General features: G+C 39.1%; 2 protein-coding genes across 3 annotated transcripts; both read right to left on the bottom strand.

Moving 5' to 3' along the window:
- Positions 1-154: 154 nt before the first annotated feature.
- Positions 155-5,929, bottom strand: LOC120791371 (fizzy-related protein homolog). Of its 2 annotated transcripts, none has more exons than XM_040129803.1 (14): positions 5,743-5,929; positions 4,744-4,853; positions 4,000-4,128; positions 3,756-3,819; positions 3,503-3,633; positions 3,178-3,260; positions 2,861-3,044; positions 2,642-2,707; positions 2,458-2,560; positions 2,036-2,220; positions 1,715-1,948; positions 1,188-1,292; positions 978-1,070; positions 155-886 (listed from the first exon to the last, which is right to left on the bottom strand). In XM_040129803.1, the coding sequence occupies exons 2-14, from the start codon at positions 4,810-4,812 to the stop codon at positions 845-847; spliced, it is 1,488 nt and encodes a 495-aa protein (XP_039985737.1). In that variant the 5' UTR covers positions 4,813-4,853; positions 5,743-5,929; the 3' UTR covers positions 155-844. The 2 variants fall into 2 exon arrangements, with proteins under 2 accessions (XP_039985737.1, XP_039985738.1); XM_040129804.1 differs by having other exon boundaries at positions 3,503-3,630.
- A 5,888-nt stretch (positions 5,930-11,817) lies between these two features.
- On the bottom strand, positions 11,818-20,547 carry rx1 (retinal homeobox gene 1). The gene is made up of 3 exons (XM_040128868.1): positions 20,090-20,547; positions 15,952-16,205; positions 11,818-14,760 (listed from the first exon to the last, which is right to left on the bottom strand). The coding sequence occupies exons 1-3, from the start codon at positions 20,400-20,402 to the stop codon at positions 14,257-14,259; spliced, it is 1,071 nt and encodes a 356-aa protein (XP_039984802.1). The 5' UTR covers positions 20,403-20,547; the 3' UTR covers positions 11,818-14,256.
- Between the last annotated feature and the right edge of the window lie 811 nt (positions 20,548-21,358).

Below are 21,358 nucleotides of genomic sequence, written 5' to 3'. Positions count from 1 at the left end.
TGGTCTCATCTACAAAATTGTAACTTTAAGATGCAGCATTATAAAATCTGATACAGACATAATTGAAACTTAATTAAATTAAGTCCAAAAATAAATGGTAATGGTATTTGTAATGGATAACAAAGGAAATATACACAAAGTCAGACACCGGTTCTTCAGTTCCATCATCTTTTATTTCTTCCTTTATAACAAAGAATCAACCATGTAGTGTATGTCTAGATGCACAGCATTAGACTTTCTGTCCACAAGAGCCAACTGCATTATTTCAGCCAACCATTCCTCAAACTTCGTACTCTAAGGATCACAGTAAACATGGTGCACATACTGTAGAAGCCTTAGTAGGTGATTATGTTTAGTTTTTATGTTTTAGTCATAGTATGTTAGTGGCATTTTTCTCCATTGAATCTAGATTTCTTCATGACAGATGATTCATTCATTGAATGTTTTACTATATAACAAGTGCGTTAAATAAATTAGACCTGAGTTAAACCAAAACTAAAAATGCTCTCTCCACATTTCAGATTCCTCAACAATGAAAAAAGTATCACAATATTTTTAAGGCCTATGATTTCTTGTTGTGAATACAAAACAAATGGAAATCAACCCACTTATATAAAAAAAAAAAAAAAAAAATAGCAAGACCACACATGTCAAAAAGAATTTCCCAAAAAATTGTTAGCGTTAAAAAGAAAAATAGCTCAGTTCTTCTCGCTGCCACTTCCTCAAGGAAAATGTCACGAGACGTCTTAGATTGTATTGTACGTCCTTAGCACCACGTTATGAACCGTCCAGTGATGACGCCAGGATCCACTGAAACTTAAATTTTTTGAATATTTGCTTGATGTTACCGTATCCTGGTGAAGAGATTTAAAACTGATACAGATTCCTGAAACAAAAAGATACAGAAACTTGGTAAATTATTTTTGCAGATCCAGGGAGAGTGCTGAATACCATTCCCAAACAAAGGGCTCTTTCACCTTTGTTGACCTTGTCTTGCTGAATACGTTCCAGAACCGTAGGGTCTCATCTCCAGCTCCTGTCACTATTGCCTCTCCATCTGGGGACATTGCCTGAAGAAAAATATTAAACATTTATGAGGCTGCTGCTAGAATATCTGACAAAGATGGCAGGCTTTTAGCATTAACATGACCGACACCGAAATCACATACAAACACATACATACTGACCAGGTAGAGGACTCTGTAGGAGTGTCCAGTGAGCTTGGCCACCTGAGTGAGAGCTGGATATTTCCAAACCAAGATCTGGTTCTGAGAGTAGCCATGGGTGCTCACCTGAAAAGAGATGACAATAAATATAATTCACAGTACTGTGTAAATTGTGTTTTTTATTAATTTACTGTCAATATACCATTACCACATTCAGTTAGAGATATTCATTTAATCACTGCAAATCAACAAGACAAATTGAAATGTGCTATGTTATCAAAATTAACAGGGATATACAGTGGCTTTAAGAGAATTCAAACCCCTTGGACTTTTCATGATTTATTGTTTGCAACATTGAATGGCAGTGGATGGATTACAGAAGCAGTGTCAGTAAAAAGACTAAGGTCAAAGTAAAACATCTTTACAAATTGATATAGATCAAGTCCAAATATAAAAAGACAAAAAAACTAAGTATTCACCCCATTTACTACAACACAGGCATGGGGCTGTACATCAACTGTGCACAGTGTGTATCTGGCGTCACTCACCAGCTCATTAGCGTGCTTGGACCAGGCCAGGTTGCAGACCTGTGAGCCGGTGTCCATACACTGCAGTGGCTGCGATGTCAGCGTGTTCCAAAATCGAATACAGCGGTCGGCAGTGCCGCCTCCTGAGGCCAGCAGGCCGTGCTGGTGGGGGGACCAGGCAATGGCTTTTACTGCAGCTAGGTGATCTATGTATGTCTGCACTGGGCTCAGCGAGGAGTGGTTCCAGACCAGCAGCTGAGATGACAAATCACACCCTCATCAATGAGTACAGTGAGTAAATGAACAAGGATAGAGCAGGTTCTATAAATGCAACATCTGTACCTTGTTGTCGTTGCCACCAGAGGCAAGCAGCTGATGGTCAGTGCTCCACTTTAAGCCACACACCTCCTGTCTGTGTCCCTGCAGCCGCCTTTCTGACTGCAGTGGAGGCGTCCGTACATCTCTTTGAAGAATCATACGATCACGGCTTCCCGAAGACAGCTGATCTGCATTCCACGCTAACGCTCCTGTATACAGACACAGAGTAAAGTTTAATTTATACTTGACCCCAATCTCAACATTTGACTAACATGCATAATTTTTTTCAGAGGGCACCTACCAAGAATGTCATGCATTAATTTATCTAATGCTGACTGTGTCTATTTTTTTGCTTTCACATCATTTGTCTTTATTGTGACTCTCAATCTCCTGTTGAGATACTGTATAACCCACGTTCAGGGCTTAAACAAAGCAAATGTTCACACCAACTCTAGCTGTGTGTCCTTCCAAGGCAAAGAGTTTCTTCCCAGCACCAGCATCCCAGATCTGAATATATCCTTTGTGAGTCCCCACTGCCACCAGGTTACCCTAAAAAACATGAAGAATCCTTTCATTAACAAAAACTAACTATACCGAATGTTCTGATGGCAATAAGTTATGTGCACTTACCCTTTCAGACCACCCGACTGATGTGACTGAGTCTCCCTCAACTGATAGATCACAAAGCCTTGTTACCTGAGGACAAGACAATTTAGTTAGAGATTAACCTCCGGCACAGCATAGAAATGAATGCTGCCCAGAAACGCATGTATATTTTTAGACATAAACATACACATCTAGTGGGTCATATTCAACCAAAAATAGTTGTACAGAGACACAGTGTAGTACCTGGCTAGTACAGGCACTCCACAGGTAAACACATGTGCCCAGCCCGACACTGAGCATGTTGAGAGACGACCAGTCCACTAAGTTGAGGTAAAAGTCATCCTGCAGCTCTGGAGCATCAAGCACTTTAAAGGGGATCTTTGAGATCTTACGAGTTGGCTTCCTTGGTGAACGTAACAATTTTTGACTGTAGCAGGAAAAATCAGACATTATGAAACCCTGATGCCAAAATGTACATTTTCGTTTTACATTTTCTTTGTTTGCGGTGTGATCAACAACAAAAGATCTAAAAACCACAATTTTATAAAAAGTGCCTCTACCTTTTGTTGCTGACAGGTGATAGGGAGTAAGGGGAGATGTTAGTGCCATCGTCTGGAGACAACCTTTTGATATTGAGTGAATACTGCAAAGAACACAAAGGCAGAAACCATCACATTCTCTACCAGCTTCATTAAAATAACATAAACCACTGAAGAAAACCTGTACACTGACTGAATAGTGGAGTTCCAATCTTAGATTTGGTTTTTTTGCCCCTGGAAAGGACTCCAAGAGCATATTTTACATGTTTCTGTTCTGACATTGTATGATAAATGTACTATACAATTCAATACTGTATATAAGCAGTATGAAATGAAATGTTCATACAGTGAAGAGACTCCTCTTCTCAGGGGTGGATTGCTGTAGACGCCTGTCTTCTGTCTGGGGATCCTGGATCTTCTCTATTCCTGCTCCCAGCAGCTCATTCCTAAGCAAAGCAGAGTAGGCCAGCCCGTCTGCTACATGCAGAAAAATATTATTTGATTCATTATTCAGCATAAACCAGCATAAAATGACAATCTTAGATGCACATAAGCAAGTAATAGAATTTCCAAAATAACCTTTACAAAAATGGATTCACCTTTGATATTATCAGAAGAGACATCCTTAGTTTTTCTGTTCTGACTTGGTGACTTCTCATTTTCCTAATTAAATATCACAAAGATACTGTCATTGATTTGAGACAGATACAACATTCATACTGTTAACAACTTCATCCAGACAGGCTGTAAAATTTTGAATTTTGTAATACACATGAATACTACTTTACTCTTAGAAAAGCACAGACACACTGTTCAATAAATTCACGCACAACATGTCCATACATTGATCCTGTGGAAGTTGATATTCCAGTTGGCCCCTGCTCTGGTTGGAATAAATCTGTCTCCAAGCTTACTGGGTGAGGATAATGGGGAACCAGTGGGTTTCCAACTGTGGAGACTCTGTGTCAGTTTCTGCAAAACCAAAATATTATCTTTAAGTGTATTGGCTTAGGAATTTATGGAAGTTTGGTGACTTTTTTCATCAGTTCTAATATACAGTACTGTGCAAAAGTTTTAGGCATTTTAGATGTTTAGATTCTTATCCATCACAGATGGTCTGGCCCCCGCAGAGCCCTGATCTCAACATAGTGGAGTCAGTCTGGGATTACATGATGAGACAGAAGACTGAGACAGCCTAAGTCCACAGAAGGACTGTGGTAAGTTCTCCAAGATGCTGGAACAACCTAAGTAACAACCTGCCAAGTAACTTGAAAAACTGTGAAAAAGAGAAGAACTGTTGCTGTTTTAAAGGCAAAGGGTGGTTACAGTAAATATTGATTTGATTTAGGTTTTTTTTTCTGTTTACTGCACTTTGTGTGAAGTTAACTGATAAAAAACTATTCATTGCATTATTTTTGAAAGCATCCTCACTTCACTTTTAGTGCCTATAACTTTTGTTCAATACTACATATTTTCTAACACAACACTGACCAAATTTCAGTGTAACAAATGTGCAACAAATAAGATGATTAAGAACAACACAAAAACAACCAACAGTGGAGAGGAGAAAAGAAAGACAGGACTCACAACAGGACTCAAGTTGTCATTTTGAATGTTGATTTGACGGAGGAGGCGATTCTCATATTCTGGATCCATTCTAGACCCTGACCCCACAGCCACAGGTTGGAAAGATGGACCTGGCAAGTAAGAGAATGAAAACACACTCAAAAATGTGTTTTGTTCAGTGTTACTTCTCTTGGATGTTTGACCTTCACTGTACAGAATGATGCTTGTGCAGAGTTTGACACTGGAAGACTGTTTTTAGATTCATCTTCTAAAAGCAGAAATCTTCTCTGCACTCACCTGAAATCTGATTTTAAAGAAATCTGAGCAAATCATGGTCCAGTATGTGACTTACACAAGTGTGTAAACTTGAAGCCTGCAGTGCACATACACCGACAATGGTCTTTCAATGATTTAGGGGACACCTTGTATCCAGTAGTTGTAAATTTGAAATGAAAAATATTTGCATATTCTTGCATTCTGGATTTTTCAATGATGGGAGCGGTATAGATGTCTTTTTAGGAATTTAGAAAGTTAGCCAAAAGATTATGCAGTATCCTGATAATACTGATTTAAAACAAAATATTTGGAATTACAGTCTTGCATGAAACTAGTTTAAAAAATAATTACATTTCCCAGGGCATTTCAAAGCATCTTTTATAGGCATCCATCAAACATTTAGCTTGATAATCCTGCTTCGCTGGTTACCCCTTGTTGTCTACATTTTAGAGTAAATACCCATAACCCGAATGTTTAACGCAAGCGTTACCAGAGTAAGAACAGATTCACCAACTCAGTGGCATGTCATGTACGGGATGTCTAACTTTTCACTAGTTCGGCTCGATGAACTGCATCGTGAAAAGCCTTGTAATCTCATTAAACTGGCCGTGTTGATACGTTTACCTTCGATCACGTTTGTACTAAAAGAAAAAAAAAAGAAAAGAAAAGCTAAAAAAAAAAAAAATTAACTAGCATTAGCTAACTTAGCTAGTGGCTAATCCTGTCATATTTACGACAACATACCAGCGGAAACCGCCCAGTCCCTGAATACCAGCGCCCAAACGCCGGTCACCGGGAAACAACACTCGCCGGAGATGTGGGGTGAATTACAGAGATAAATGTCAATTTATTCGCTCTCAGAGGCAGGTTGATGCTGACTCCGGTCTGTCCGAGGTGAAGAAGACAGTGCATTGTGGGGGTTTTGTCACCCCCGTGACGTACGCGTCTCAAATCAAAACACGGAAACACAACTTACATTTGTTTCCAGTGGGAGTTTTATTATCACGACCGGTGGGTTGTTAAACTGTGGACTTCAGTAGTTTCCGCGTTACTATCTATCGAGTGTAAGTATAAACAGTGTAGTATAAACTCATCTAACAGCAAAAGTCCACATATAGGAATGAGATTTTATCTGCAATAGATCCTCGCTTCCTGAAGACTATAATGTTCAGTTTTTGGTGAAAGTGTGTTAAAGAGGTGATTGCTCTCCGAAACAGCCTCCAAAATGATCACACAGTTGAATAAATACCACTTTGCCAAACTTTCGACAACAACTGGACACGTTTATATTCACTTGTATTCTGTTTAAGCAGTTCTTGTGTCTCAGAAGGGGTGGGTGTACAAATAAGATACGAGAAGTCACACATAAGATTATTCACAAATGTTAAGCATCACACGACAAAGTTTATTCAGGTGTAGATTCAGGTTCAGGCTCATTGTCGTTTCCACAGACATTTAAACACCACAATACCAGTTTAAACCTGATATCTGTGTTAACTGTTCATTTTTGTAAAGCTCAGTCCGAAACACTTACACATTCATTTTGAATTTGTCCTCAAACCAAAACATTTTAACAAGACCCTGCTGGTTGTACAGTATTATTTCGAATGCATGTGATGATTTTTGTTTGTATTACTATAACGTATTGTTTGGTTTTCACACTTTTCACAAATCCAAAGAAAAACGAATTACTTCTGATAAATGTATGGATTTTATTAGCCAAGTATCATATTCATAGATGTACATTTTCTGGCAGTAAACCTTTATTTTCTGTTTGCTTAAGGGAATGTAAACTTTATGTCAAAACTATTGAATCTTCCCTAAACAAAAGTCTGCTGGTAATACCTGTAATTTGTTTCTTTAATTTGATTGATCTAAGAATCTCAACAGGTTTTTATTTTTATTTTATTTTATTTTTTGTCTACATTTTGTCTACATTTTCTGCCTTTTTCTACATGTCTACATTTTGTCTACATTAACGTTGAAATAATTGTCATGGACTATTTACCCTTATTATTTTTTTACTGAATTTATTTGTCTCTGTGTCTGTATTTTTAATTTACTATTCTTTAGTGCTTTCATTTGTTCATTCAAACTGTGAGAAGAATAGGTGAGTTTCTTGTCATGTCCAAGTTTCAAACATAGAGGGCGTAGTAGTTCCATTGTCAAACTTTCCAGGCCTGTAATGGTGTAGCCTATACTTAACTTCCTTAAAAAGCTTAGACCTTCTCAATGAATCTCAATGAACTTGTTTTAACCATCACTTACCTTGCATCTCTCTGTCTGCCTGCAGTCTGACAAACATACATTCCTCTTATGCTACAATCGAAACACTTTGAATTAAAACCCCTAGTACAGAATATGTTTTCTGCAGTTTGTAGTGTAATGTCTTGCTCAGGGACACTTCAATAAAGTGGATTCCTCCTATTTGTGGGATTAAAGAATCAATCCACTGACCATTTTTGGGCTCATTATCTGTCGACGTTTGGGAGGAATGTATTCCGTCCTCCCATTCTCTTTTTCTTTGCAATAAATTTAAAGAGACACAGTATAAGAGGCTGCATAGAAAGGCATTCACAGAACACCTCATGTCTGAACAAAACAGATCCCAGTAGATCCCCTTTGTATAGTAAATGTAAGTCAACAGCTGGAATTTATATGTATTGACTTTGGAGTTGTTCAGAAACAGCAGAGTCTTAAACATCTTAAATCACAGTATTTATACAAAATCCGGGGCAGTTTTTATAAGGGCTGCCATCTAGAGTAGGAACTTTCAACTCAGGTAGATCTAAGATGTTGAACAAACTGCTTAATTTAGGAAGGAAATCTTTGCTGTTCAACTGAATCCACAATAAGCCTCCTACTGTAACAGAGTGGTTTAGGGAAATTTTTAGAGATTTTCCAATGTAAAGGCAATGTGCCAAATTAAAAGGACATGATAAAAGCTTTATGGCACTATGGCAGCCTCTCATAAACCACTTCCCCAGTGATCTAAGTGACTTCATCCAAAGAGGAAGAGCCACACTTAATTTTAGAGTCTGTGACATTTCTGTGATACATATAAGAAGCAGATTAGCCTATACACAGTGGTAATGAGTATGACTGCTTCAAGGCCTATAAATTATACTGTGATTACATTGTGTTGTATGTTGTTGTTGTTGTTATACAAATATATATATATATATATTTATATATATGTATGTATATATGTGTATATATATATGTATATGTATGTATATATGTGTGTATATATATATGTATATGTGTATATATATATATATATATGTATATATATATATATATATATGTATATGTATATATATATATATATATACAATTATTTTTTAAAAATCCTGCCCAAAAGGGGAAAAGTGAAATTGTGCTCAAAAAAAATGCTGAAGACTTGTAATGAAATATCTGATATTTGTGAAGCCTGGTCTTGGTTCATGACAGGTCAGATGTATTTTTAGATCTGATGGCCTGCGTGGCCTCCCTCCATCTTTAGATTATACTGTAACAGGATTATAGGTTCACACACTGTGTGTGTGCGCCTGTAATGAACGCTTTGAGTTTGTTTACACGTTTTGTGATCATCCAACAACACTGCTTGATGTACTCTCCTTCCACCACCCTGTTCTGTACAATAGAGTAGCCTCTTAAATACACAGCTAATGACCATGTAGCCATGACAAAAGACTAAGCTCTGTGCCTTTAATGTTGGCAAGTGTAGTGATAATAATCACACACGGAGCGCACAGAGGAGCCCCCCTGTAAGCTTCACTGTGTGTTTTCTGGTGAGTGAGCCTATAGAAATGTACCACATCAGACACACAACATAGTTCTGCAAGTGTGAAGGAAGCAACTCCCTCGACTAACACACACACACACACGCACACACACACACACACACACTGTCTGTCTGACTATCTGTTTCCCTCCCACACACACACACACACACACACACACACACACACACACACACACACACACACACACACACACACACACACACACACACACACAACACTGGCGCCAACAACCCCCCCCCTCCTCCTTAACTGACCTCTAATTATGTCATGCGAAAAAGCTGTGTCCCATTGAAAAGCTCTCTTAATCAAACCCAATTAATTCCGCTATTTTCCCTTATTATCCTTTGCAAGAAACGCGTCTTTCCAATAAGACTGTTAACTCCAGCCGTGGCCCTTTCAGATCTACTGGGCTGCAGGAGTGAAATAATAGACTGCACAATTAATCAATTAGTCATTAGGGACAAAGTTGTTCTTAATGAACACAGTAACCGTGTAGTAGAGGTAATTCAGGGCTTCCTCTTAATAATTTGTTTTCCCCAACAACCTTTAACTTTAAGACTGGCATCTTCATCTGTGTGACCTTTTTGGTGAGACTAAATGGGAAGACTCGAAAATGTGCAAATACTAGAATTGATCAGCTTTAGGATTTTATATCGTTATTGATCATTCTAAGCAACCAGATGTTGCGTTTTGAATATTTACCACAGTACATACTCTGGTATGTCACCGAGGTCAAGAATGAATCTCCATGCCCAAGTCTCAAGTCTTTATTCTACATATATTTCTGCTTATATGTATCCTTTTGCTTCCCCTACTTGTGGGTGAACAGCTTAGGAATGGGACAAGGCTTTTATCGGTTATGTTTCAACAGCAATCGTTTCATTGCTGTGTTAAGAGACAGATTATTGGTCAGCTTTATTGTCCCAAGTATCAGGTCAGGAGGTTTAACGGCTGTGCTTGCATGTTTTACCACCACAAGACTCAGCATTTTTGCCATCCTTTTTGTTTGACATCAAGCAATTTGTGGACAAATTAATTTGCTGTACAATCCAGATGTCCACATTAGATTAGGTTATGTTTTGGGTGAGCACCTATGTAATACTGAGAAAAAAAAGATGCATCACTCAGAAGGACTGAGCAGAGACAATGTAAGATGTCAAGAAATACATCTTGATAGCAAGATGTATTTGTATTCCTGCAACATGTACAGTTGAAGTAATTACGATTTTTGTTTTTACCTGTGTGTAATCTGCAGACCATGTCTAAATGTTCAGTATAAAAGTTCAGGGACTTGGTAAGAGACTAACTTACAAAAATAGCATCTAAAATTGAATTTGGCTCACATTTGAATACTATGTGGATTTTGCATAGCAAAGCATGACTCTCCATATGAACTTTTTTTTTTTTTTACGTGGATGTGCTGCTGCTCTTTTTCCCATGCTTTTTTTTATTGTGCCACGCACTCTGGCTCAACGCATGCCTACCCCGGCCCCTGGCTGTGGCTATAGCCCCGACCTGGCCCCAGCTGAGCAGTGCCAAGCTGTCCAGCAGTTAGTTAGTGTCTGTTCAGGCCCGGCTCGGCCCAGCCTGGCCCAGATACTAATCCCCGGGCTGTCAGAGGACCCCGCTCTGAACTCATCCTGAAACACAGGAAAACGCTCTAATTGGGGGATTTTCTACATCATTAACTCTGATGAGCAGCCATCCCACCCTCCCTCCCCTCTCTCTCTTCCTCTCCACAACCCCCCCCACCCCACCCCCACCCCCCAGCTCTCTCACTCCCACACTTTACTCCAGCTTAATCTCTTTCTTAATGTTTCTCTTTTTACTTTCTCCCACTCTGGCTTCCTCACATTCTCTGTCTCTCCTTTCATCCTTTCTAGTCCAAAGCATTTTTTTTCCCCCCTTTTTTCATCCAAACAGCGTTACGGGTTTTCAGGTCTTTGAAAACAACATTGAGATATGACCTCATCAACCTATATCAACATGTGAAAGTACCGAAAGTGCTACAAGTCTTTCTAGTCTTACCTGTGCAAGTTACAGTAGTTATAGTTATAAAAAGTAAAGTGCTATTTCCATGATCCCTGAGATTTGAGTTCAAATATGGGTTGTTCTTTTTTTTTTTTCTTCTTTACAGATTAAGTTATGTCACATGACTCATTACTGGTTTTACTTTTGTTTCATGCCAACAATTAGCCCAAGTTGGTGCCTTTAATATATTTCCATTACACTTGAGTCACAGTGTGAAGCATTGGATTTCCTGAAAAAAATTTAAAAATGTATAAACTTTGTGTGTATATACATATACGTATACATATACATATACATATACATATATACACTTAAGGACATGTAAAAAAAAACAAAAAAAACCAAAACATTTCTCAGTTACTTCCACTGGTCTACCCATATGGCCCTTGAAGTAAGGTACGTCCAGGCCTCCATCTGTCCAGGAAAGTGATTCACACACTGGGGAGACCAGCTAGCATGGCGGCACTGGTCCCTCTGTGAACATGTGTTGCAGCGGCTGAGCCTGCCGGCCTGGGGGCAATTAGGGAGCCGGGCCCTGTAGTCAGAGGCCCCCCTGGGAAGTCCTGATTGATTGGAGTCTCATCTTCCTAACAGGCTGGCACCCAGCCACCAAACCATGGAACAGCAGAGAGGATTGGGAGGGGTAGAAAAAAGAGAGAGAAAGAGCTCTTATATGACAGAGAGACAGGGCACAAGTGTTGGAGGAAAAGAAAGAAAAATGTCTCTGCCAGTGTATGTCAGATGAAAACGATTATACTGTAGTAATCTTGGATTTCTCTTTAGACTAAGTGGGCTGAAAAAAAAAATCAGTTACTATGTGGGAATTAGTACACAGGACAACATGAAAGCACTGCAGTTAGAAAGTGGAGATACATATTCTATCAAACTATATTTATTTTCAGTAGATCTTCATTCTTTCCAGATATGGACATCAATGATCCAGACAAAATCAGAAAGAAAGAAAACAATGATATCACTAAGACAGATATAACTACAACATGTAAGAAACAAAACAGCCATACAGGAAACAATATCCTGTGCATTTTCACATAAAAAAAAAAGAAAACTGGCAAACATCTAGTGCAGTTTTGTCCATTATCTAACCTTTGGCTTATTCTTGGTCCAAAATCACATTTATGTAGCATCCTAAAGAAGCTCTTAATGTGCAAGGTAATCCTCATTTCCTCTGTGGTCCTGGCATTGTCCAACAGGAAGTCTAAACATCACTAACCAACAACATTAAAAAAGAACTACATGACGACTGATCATGAGCAGCAGATGCAACACTGTGTTTCCCCTCTCTGAACAGTACAACAATGGGTTTTTTTTCCAATGAACCAGAAATGACTACATATGGTTGTTGTTCTTGCTGCTGTTGTAGCTGTATTTATGACTTGCTGTCAGCACAATTTTCAAATCACATTAAGTGAAATATCACAACCATGCAATGGGCAGTTATGGGTAAAATGACTCTCCTTTAAAAAAAAAAAATACAAAAAATAAAAAGGATTCTGAAATTGCACTTTGAGATGAATGATTTTCTCTCCCCCTTGCTCCATAACCAAGTCATAAAAGTTACCATATAACTTTTCTGCCTGCGCATATTTAGTTTTGTGAGCTGCTGTAGATCCTAAATATCTCAGTACAAAATACTAGTAATTTTAGCTCTACTGTTCAAATGAAATATACTGTTTAGAGCTGATCTTCTGTACCTTTAAGATAATTGGAGCTTTACTCTGTAACAGATGGTAAAAGACCAATATTGTGTCACTAATGACCGTAGCAGCTACAATCCACGATTCTCCTCCTTTGATTAAGAAAGAGAGAAAAAAAAACTTCCATGGCAAAATGGTTACAAGGGCCTATTTAGTGCAGCCTGAGACCGTTTCCCCCCGTTCAATTTCAGACAAAGAGGATACACTTGGATCAATTGTGCCGAACAAAGACTAAACTATGTGGGGTGATGCATCACACAGGGCTCTTTCTGCTGCCCTGCACGTACACGCAGCCACCCAACACTGAGCTGCCAACAGGTTTTCTCCTCCAGCAGCCACTCAAGCAAAAAGAGGGTTACTCTGTTCACTAGCCTTCCTCTTTTCCTTCCTTCCTCCCTCCCTTCCTTCTTTAAAGCATCTCAGCACAAATCAGACAAAAGATAATCGTGCAGGATTATTTTTGGTATATTCACAGCCCAGGTCCACTTAGAAGGTGCCATCATATCTCTGACTCTAGAACACTTTCCCGCCACACAATTATCTAGTTTACAGTTTGTGAGATTCCATTATTTTGGGAGAATTTCCTCTCCCTGTAAATTGAAAACCATGAGCTGTCGTCATCCTCCAGTTATACCAGGGTATCTATAAACTACAGGCTCAAATGTCTAAACTGGGCAGCCAGTAAGTAGCAACATAAACCATACTATAAGTGGGAGATTAGTGAGAGAGAAGTGGATTTACAGTCACAGTCAGAGAGATATTGTTATCTGTCTTTGCACCTTGATTTTCTTTAAAAGCTGCTCTCACATTAAACTGAGATCAGACTTTCATTCACAAAGTACTCAGAGACTCTGATCAGCTGACCCATGAAAATTCGACAATTGGATTAATTAGTAAAAACACAAACTTGCTGATGAAAATGGGAAAAGTAAAGAATGAACAATAGAATGTGATGTTTTGTCTGACTCAATTAGTCTGATGATTGACACAAATAAAGGAAAAAAGCGATGAGAAAAATTGTAATACCTACAGCAATGCTTCATTTTAGTGATTTTCATAATGTCACATTTGTTCATGAACTGCTGTTCTCTGCTGTGAGCTGTCACAAGGGACGAATAAACATCACCAGGCATGGAGAAAATTATTTTACCGTTTCCTACATATAGGTTCAAAGTATGTTTGTGACCCCTGAAAACATGCCAATATCAGCAGATATCATATCAGCTCATGAATATGGGTAGACCTTTGCATTCAATTAAAGGGAAGCATCCCTGTGGTTTGTTATAAAAAGTGGTTGATAAGGAAAGACATTTTTGTGCATCAGCTCCGGGAATGCAAATTGTGATTAGAGCAACAGTCACCAAGAAGACATTTGCCAACAGTTTACAGCACCCAAAGCTAAACACTAAACACCTACAGATTGGAGGGAGAACAGTTTAAATTTAACAGTTCAGAGTTTATTTGTCTGCTTCATGTCCTTGAGATGAGGAAAACTGGAAAAAATAAAAAGAAAGTCCAAACTAAAAGTCCTAAAATCCTCGGTCTTCACAGTTCAAAATCCATGTCCTTTGCTCTGTGGGTAACAGACATGGCAGTGCCATCTTTTCCAACATTGTACTCAATGTCTGTCACCCTGAAACCCAAGAAAAACTTCAGCATCTCCATTTCCCAATGTCACTCAAATGGGCTGCCAGGTTTGTTAGTCACATGGGTTGCCAGGTCTTGTCCATAGACTGGATGTGTTCCTTTGCTTTCATTCTCAGTGCAGCAATACTAGAGCTGCGCTGGTCCACGTCCTCCAGAGGATATTTATCAGGGTACGGTGCCGGACACTGGTAAGGAGGAGGAGCCATACTCTGCATCCCCTGACCCATGGACGGATGAGGATGAGGATGAGGGTGAGAATGAGGATGAGGATGAGTATGAGGGGGATGAGGAGTGGAGTTGAGGAAGCTGTGGCTGGGGTAGCTGGTCTGGAGGCCTTGAGGTGGACCCATGAAGCCTGGGATGCTGTGGACCGGTGTGGCGCTGGACAGGGGAGAGGTCAGCCAGGGGTCCAAGGGGAGGGAGTTGGTCATTGGACCCATGCTGGTGTGAACTGGTGCTGGGCGGTTGAAGGACAGCATGGGTGAGTCATGGAGCTTCATGGTGCTGGCATCCATTTTCTCCTGCCGACGCCATTTAGCTCTGCGGTTCTGGAACCAGACCTGGAGGACAAAATCAAGTTTTTATTAGGTGAACCTAGTTATAATGGACAAATGCATAATCTATAATTCTCGACACTGCTCTATTTGTTGAATCTGTTTGTTGAAGCTACAAGTCATGCAAGGATTGTCAGTATCTGTTGACCAGTAAAAAGAGTGATGAAGATCACAAGGTTGTCCATAAATAAGTTTTTTCTTTGGAGTCAGTGTGCAGATGTTGCTGCAGGTGTTTACTCTTTTCATCAGCGATATTTTTCCAATAGCCTAGCAGCTACATGTGATGTGTATACAATTACACTCCTTCAGGTGTGTGGTGAGTGATTAGCCATTAGCTTAGCCCGTCAAGATCGAGACACAGCCAGCTTCTCAACCCAACACACTCACATAAACACTGCTCAAATATTATTAGATTGAAATGTTGCCACAGGTTGTAGTTAAATACCTACAAGCACCTCTAGATTGTGTGGTATTTCGTGTGTTTATTGTGATATTTTCAACTCTAGTGAAACATTCATTGAAAAGTCAAATTTTAAAGTTTGTTACTGACCTTCAAAATACCAGTGTGATAAAAAATAAATAAATCCTACTGGACATCATTTGGACTTTTTTTTAACTACATGTTGCCTTATGTGTGAGATTTTGCGACAGCAGGTAAACCATCTTTACAGCAACTTCAACCACTGCTGAAGGCCACTTGATTTGACTTTTTGCTGATTTTTAGTAAAATTCCTTTTGCTGTCCTGCTTTTCACATAATTTGAACCTCTTATTGTTACTTTCAGTTGCTTCTTCCCAGTCTTTAAGATGCCATCCAGTCTTTAGCTTTGCCCTTCTGTTCCTCTGAAAAAGGCACCGTCCTGTTTAACACTGCACTGTCTTGCAGATATGCCTTTAAATTACTTTGGCATAGTACATTTTAACATTTGGAAACACGCATCCCGCTTGCATAACTATGAAGTGCAATCTCCTCACCTGAATGGTGTATTATAATAACGGCACAACACAAGAGAAAACAATACAACAACAAAAACAAACATTAACATCATAGACCCTGAATATTTATTTATGTAAACTGACAAAATATCTTGGGCTTTATTATTAAGAGAACTCACACAAGGCACATGTTTTTCAAGCCAAAGGATACCTGTGATGTTGACTGTTGTAACTATAGACCTGATTTTGTGGTTCTTCCTACCTGAACTCGAACTTCAGGGAGGTTCACCTTCATGGCCAGCTCCTCTCGGCTGTACACGTCTGGGTAGTGGGACTTCTCAAAGGCACGCTCCAGCTCATGCAGCTGGTAGGTGGTGAAGGTGGTGCGGTTGCGCCGGTGCTTCTTCTTGGGCTGATCGTCCTTGCAAGGATCCGGAGACTTGCCTTCATCACTGTCTGCACTCTTCCTCAGCTCACTCAGTTCCTCATCACACTTATTTGTGAATAATCCAGTATCTGTTCAGCACACAAGAAAAATAAATCAGGAGTGGATATTTCCTTTATATAGTTTTTATTTGCAAATGTTTATCGTCTACTTGGTATTCTACTTGTGCAGTCTGACTATATTGTATTAAAACTAAAATTTAGAGGAAAGGAAAAGCAGAATGGTAAGTGGAAATGAAGAATGTAGTGCCCACTTTCCAGTAGAGCAAACATTAGTTTGACACCTGCAACAATAGGCTACTGTAGGTCAGTGAAGCAAGCAATCCCCTGAACTTCAATGAAGCTCAAAAACATTCCTAATAAGATTTAGAAGAGTTGTTTCCAGTGTTTATCTTCTCCAAAGGTAAACTGTCTTTAAAAAGATGTTTGGAAACAAAAGTGTTCCCTTTCATTTTATGGACTGAACTGTAAATCACTTTGCTATCACTGCCCCGAGGACTGCAAAACCACTATAAATTAATTCCAAGATTATAGTTAAATTATGATTAAAGCATTAGCCACAAAAATATATTTTCACTAAAATGCATCCAAAACATGACAATATCAACAGTCCTGTCAACATTTGATAGCACCAGCCAGTGACATGCTACAGTCCACTGACACTACAAGGCTTTTACTGCAACTGTCCCTCACATTCCTTCAAGAAAAACAGCCTTCATTAGCCTTCGTCTCAATTGTTCTTCCTCCCATAATATCTTTGTATATCACTTTCAAAACTAGAGAAAAACAGAAAACGTAACACGGAGAAGAATGAAGTCTTTAACACTGTCAAGACAAGATTGTTTGCTGAATTAGGATTAATCTGACCAGTACACAGTTGAGTTAAACAAAGTACTAAGATGATGATCCGGCAATCAGATCAGTTGCTCTTGTGATGCAGCTACTCTACAAGAGTTAATGTATGCCAGGATCAGACCTGAATCAGGTCCTATACATCATTCAGGTTGTGTGGGATAAGTTGTCAATCACAGAAACTATGTTAAATTGACGTTAGAATACTTTCCTGCTAGAGGTATTAGAATTCTCATTGCAGGTCCCTGAATTGAAGTGTAAAATTTACCATATAAATAGACTGAAACAGTAACTGGCCCAGATTTGGCCCAACTATTCCCCCAAATGGACTAATTCCGAATATGGTATGAAATAGTAAATCTACAGTAAATCTTGTCAAGATAAACTATATGAACAAACTACCATATAGCTGTACAAAAACTGGCTAGCTTTTTTCTGGAGCATTCAATCGAATCTCACTGTCTTCTTTATTTTGCTAAGTCGTCAGAAAAAGCGGGTAAGTGGACTTTCAATCTGCAATAACTGATTTTTGGCTACTTGGGGGTGGCAGAAACAAGTTATGACACATTTGACACTGACATATCGTCACTTTTTATGTTGATATGGCGAACTTGTTAGGAAACAGTTATGGAGCAACATTAGCATTCATTTGGAGTTGCGTTTCTGTCCAACTGATGAATATAAGTCCAATATTCACTCTCTTTTAGCTCTGTTTTTGGTCTCTACCAAATCCTGAGGAAAACTATCTGGCTCTTTAGCAGCTAGATGCTTCGCTATGTTCACCAGCTTGTCTCTAACTTTGTAAGTCTGCTTTTTGGTTTTTATCAGGTACTGTACAGTGGGTTTTAGGAGCTTTCGCTGAAAACGGCTGCCCGTTGTGGCTGACTACGATGATATGAGATCGGGATTGTGTTTGGACAGCTAAACGTAGAGCTGAAACCCACTATAAAGCTCCGTAAAGCTGAGGGGAGCTGCAGATCCTGGTGATAAGTCTATGTAGGTTCATCACTATGAGCGACCACTTTCACACATTGTCACATTGTTTTCACATTTTCATTTGATGTCATTCTAAAAATATCACTCATAGCTGCTTTAAGTTACATTTTTTTTGTCAATGACTATTTCTAAAGTGAATAATGAACCTACATGCTTAACTACTGTAGGTTTGCATATTAACTTTCCTGATTATAGTAGGTTGTAGTTTGTATTGTACATCATTGTTCTATAAACGTATACAAGATCTCCAAAACTTCACCGTCTTTTCACCGCTACAGTAAAACAACTGACAGTATGTGGATGTAAATGTGAGCTTGGTTCTGGTAATAGGATGTGTTGATGGAGAGAAAGGAGGGGGTCACCGTGGCCTTTCAACTGGCAAACAGGAGCAGAAGCAAAAGCAAAGCAGGATTTTCGGGGGTTCATTTATCCACCTCTCATTAAGCAGCTATGACAAAGGCCAGGCTCTGACAAAGGCATAGGTCAGGTCTGGTTCAGTGACCAGCTCTTGGCCTGTCAGCCCATCACAGCCGCCGGTCTGAAGGCTGCCCACTGTTTGTCAGCCAGCAGAACATCTCAGTACAGAGAGGGGGGCTGACTGACACCGACCACTGAAAAGTTGCTCATTCAGGGGGAACTGGGCTGACTTCACAGGATAGTTACATACAAAAGGGTGATGTCATCGGTGTTGATGTACGTTAATAAAGAAAAACTAATGTCCTCCTGGATTCAGCTACTAAATTTGAATCACGCTGAATCCTTTTTCTGGTGAGGACATATCCATCTCCAGTTCATGGAATTGATATTTTTTTTGTTTCTGCCACAAAATCATCAACCACCTGCCAGATCCTCCATGTGAAAATAGCTTCAGATTAAACGTGATAAATTTGATCCTGAGACAGAACGATAACAACAACACCCGAATGAACTACTGTACAATCTAATCTGCACAGAAGAGAAGATTAGGGGAATTCCACAAGGGGATGGGATTGTGCTCGGGGACATAAACCCCCTCTACACCATCTTGTTCTGAGATTTATCTCTCAATCTCAGCCGGCACAGTTCACACAGCTAATGCAACAGGCTATACACAGCAACAGTATGTAACACACTTATTCTGAATCTGCCTGTGAGTGGTCCAAAACGGATGCAGAGTGCGCAGAAAATTACTGAATTTAAATAGGTTAGATTTCTCATTTATTAGTTGCCACTGTCTAACAAACAATAGCTCAAATAATGAACCAACAACAAAAAAAAAAATTAACTACTGCATTTCATAGGACTCATGTCCACAGAGACCTGGTTGCTGTCAACACGTAGGAACAGGACTGATTTCCCAGCCCTTTGTCTGATCATTTCAGAGTGCTGGATAATTAATAAGATATTTTATACAAAAATGATGCTCCATTGTTTGGTTTATTCCATTGTTTCATTTCCATTCAATTTTTTAAACATTTGTGGAAAAAAAGATCAGGTTCAGATCCTAAGAGTTAAGTAAATACATACACCTGCAGTGTATTGTGGATGTCTATCTACATCCCTGTGTGATCTCTTTTAAGTGGATATTTTATTTAAAAGTTTTAAAAAGATGTATTTTTAGTTTATGCTGTGCCTATTTTTAAAGTCTGTTTGACTTATATCCTAATCTTTTTGTGAATAACTTCAGGGCCTTAAAATATGAGTTTATACTGTCAAACTTGCAAAAGTTCATTCTGGTTCTTGAAAAAAGTTTTGTTTGGACAATGAAAGACTGAAATTGTGTTGGTGGCCAGATAACTTTATGGTCAGTGGTGATAGTAGTTTTAAGATTTATTATGTTTGCTCAGAGGCCTCAATATCTTAACTTCAGTTTTATCTTACCCAGCTTTCTAAGACCAGAGTTGCTGCTGTATAATCAATATCCTTAACCATCCAATATGTTTTGAGGTAAAATATCAGATGAGTCATACATTTCTATTCTGAAGCGGTTGATCTCACCTACCAGGGACCTCAACCAAAATAAAATGAGTACCTGGTGAAATGAAACTAAGTGCTCTGAAAGGTGATACAACTATAATGAACTCTGCTTTGCGAGGATGGAGGCCAGCATCATCATCAGCTTGACTCACCGTGGTACTGCTGCTGCTGCTGCTCTGTGCTGCCGTTTCTCAGAGAGGAAAGGTGTCCGCTGTAGGACGGGTGTGACATGGGCTCCTGCTGCTTCCCAGACTCGGCCAGACCATCTATGTCCACTTTATGAGGTCCCGGGTCCCCTGCAGGACTGAGCAGGGGGTCCTGGTCTTTACTGAAACCGAGAATCACATCAATGCTGTGGACGCGGCCTCCCGCAGCGAAGCCCCCACCTTTCCCCATTTCGTGGAAGTTGCTGGGTGAGAGGCAGCTGTCGTCCACCATGCTCATGGTATCCAGTGATAAATGCATCCGAGCGTCTGGGCACTCACCGAGGCCTGAGGTCAGAGTAAAGGGGTTTAAGTGAAAGACTAAAGGTACAATAATAGGTCAGAGATCACCAGGCTACCTTAGAAGACTCTCTTCATCCTTCCATCTACAAGAGCCTGATTATCCTCTGCATATTTGCAGGCTGCAGTGTTAGCTACAGTGCTTTATGTAAAGTGTGCGGATGGAAACTAAAGGCACACAAGTTACTTTATAACCCATACTTTGAACTTTTTTTTAAGAACAGTCAGCACTAACAGATATGCACTGTTGATTATTATTATAAATAAACTGCAGAATTAAACATTTACATTTATTCTTCACAGTTTATCTAAAACAAAACCATATTGCTCATAAAACCAAACCCAGATTCAATACTGTGTGCAAGTCTCTCTTTTAGAATAGTGTTGTAAATTAGATATTTGTTCAGTCTACTGATAATATTGGTTATTTCTATTACTTTTCATACTGTAAACTCATAATAAAATGAGTTGTAATGGTGTCAATAGCACATCATGGGAGTACAACTAGTAGCTGTAGCAAGGATCCAAATCTTTAAAGAGTAATCAATACTTTTTAGGACCTGGAAGTGGGGTGTCTGCAGATATGGACTGTTTGAAACACAATTAATTCACAGGTTATATAACGTTTTAATAAAATAATGCTTGTTGGTCGATAACAAATGAGGTTTCTGTGTTGGACAAGATACATTTGCAAAAAATTGGGATAAAAGGGACCGAAGATGAAAATGATTTTTTGGTCAATTATGGCATATTTAGTACATTATGTTGATGTTAATTATTTTGCCTTGTCTCTAATAAATAAGAAATGAATAAAGTAAGTAAGTGAAGTGAAGTAAAGGATTGGAATTGTAGGTATTGTGTGCAAAATCGACTGTATTCTGTTATTTGTGTTCTGCTATGTAATAAAAACAAAAAAGG

This window comes from Xiphias gladius, chromosome 6 (assembly GCF_016859285.1).
Source record: "Xiphias gladius isolate SHS-SW01 ecotype Sanya breed wild chromosome 6, ASM1685928v1, whole genome shotgun sequence".
Lineage (NCBI taxonomy): Eukaryota > Metazoa > Chordata > Actinopteri > Istiophoriformes > Xiphiidae > Xiphias > Xiphias gladius.
This window is presented reverse-complemented; position numbering and strand designations above follow the sequence as displayed.

Bases quoted from the DNA above. Each gene is read 5' to 3' on its own strand.
- rx1 (XM_040128868.1), bottom strand. From the start codon at position 20,402: ATGCATTTATCACTGGATACCATGAGCATGGTGGACGACAGCTGCCTC. The intron at 16,206-20,089 runs GTGAGTCAAGCT...TGTGCTGAACAG, and splicing joins GCAGCAGCAGCAGTACCACG to ATACTGGATTATTCACAAAT. The intron at 14,761-15,951 runs GTAGGAAGAACC...TTTGTCCTCCAG, and splicing joins TCCCTGAAGTTCGAGTTCAG to GTCTGGTTCCAGAACCGCAG.
- LOC120791371 (XM_040129803.1), bottom strand. From the start codon at position 4,812: ATGGATCCAGAATATGAGAATCGCCTCCTCCGTCAAATCAACATTCAA. The intron at 4,129-4,743 runs GTGAGTCCTGTC...TTGGTTTTGCAG, and splicing joins ATGACAACTTGAGTCCTGTT to AAACTGACACAGAGTCTCCA. The intron at 3,261-3,502 runs GTATGAACATTT...TGTTCTTTGCAG, and splicing joins AGAAGAGGAGTCTCTTCACT to TATTCACTCAATATCAAAAG.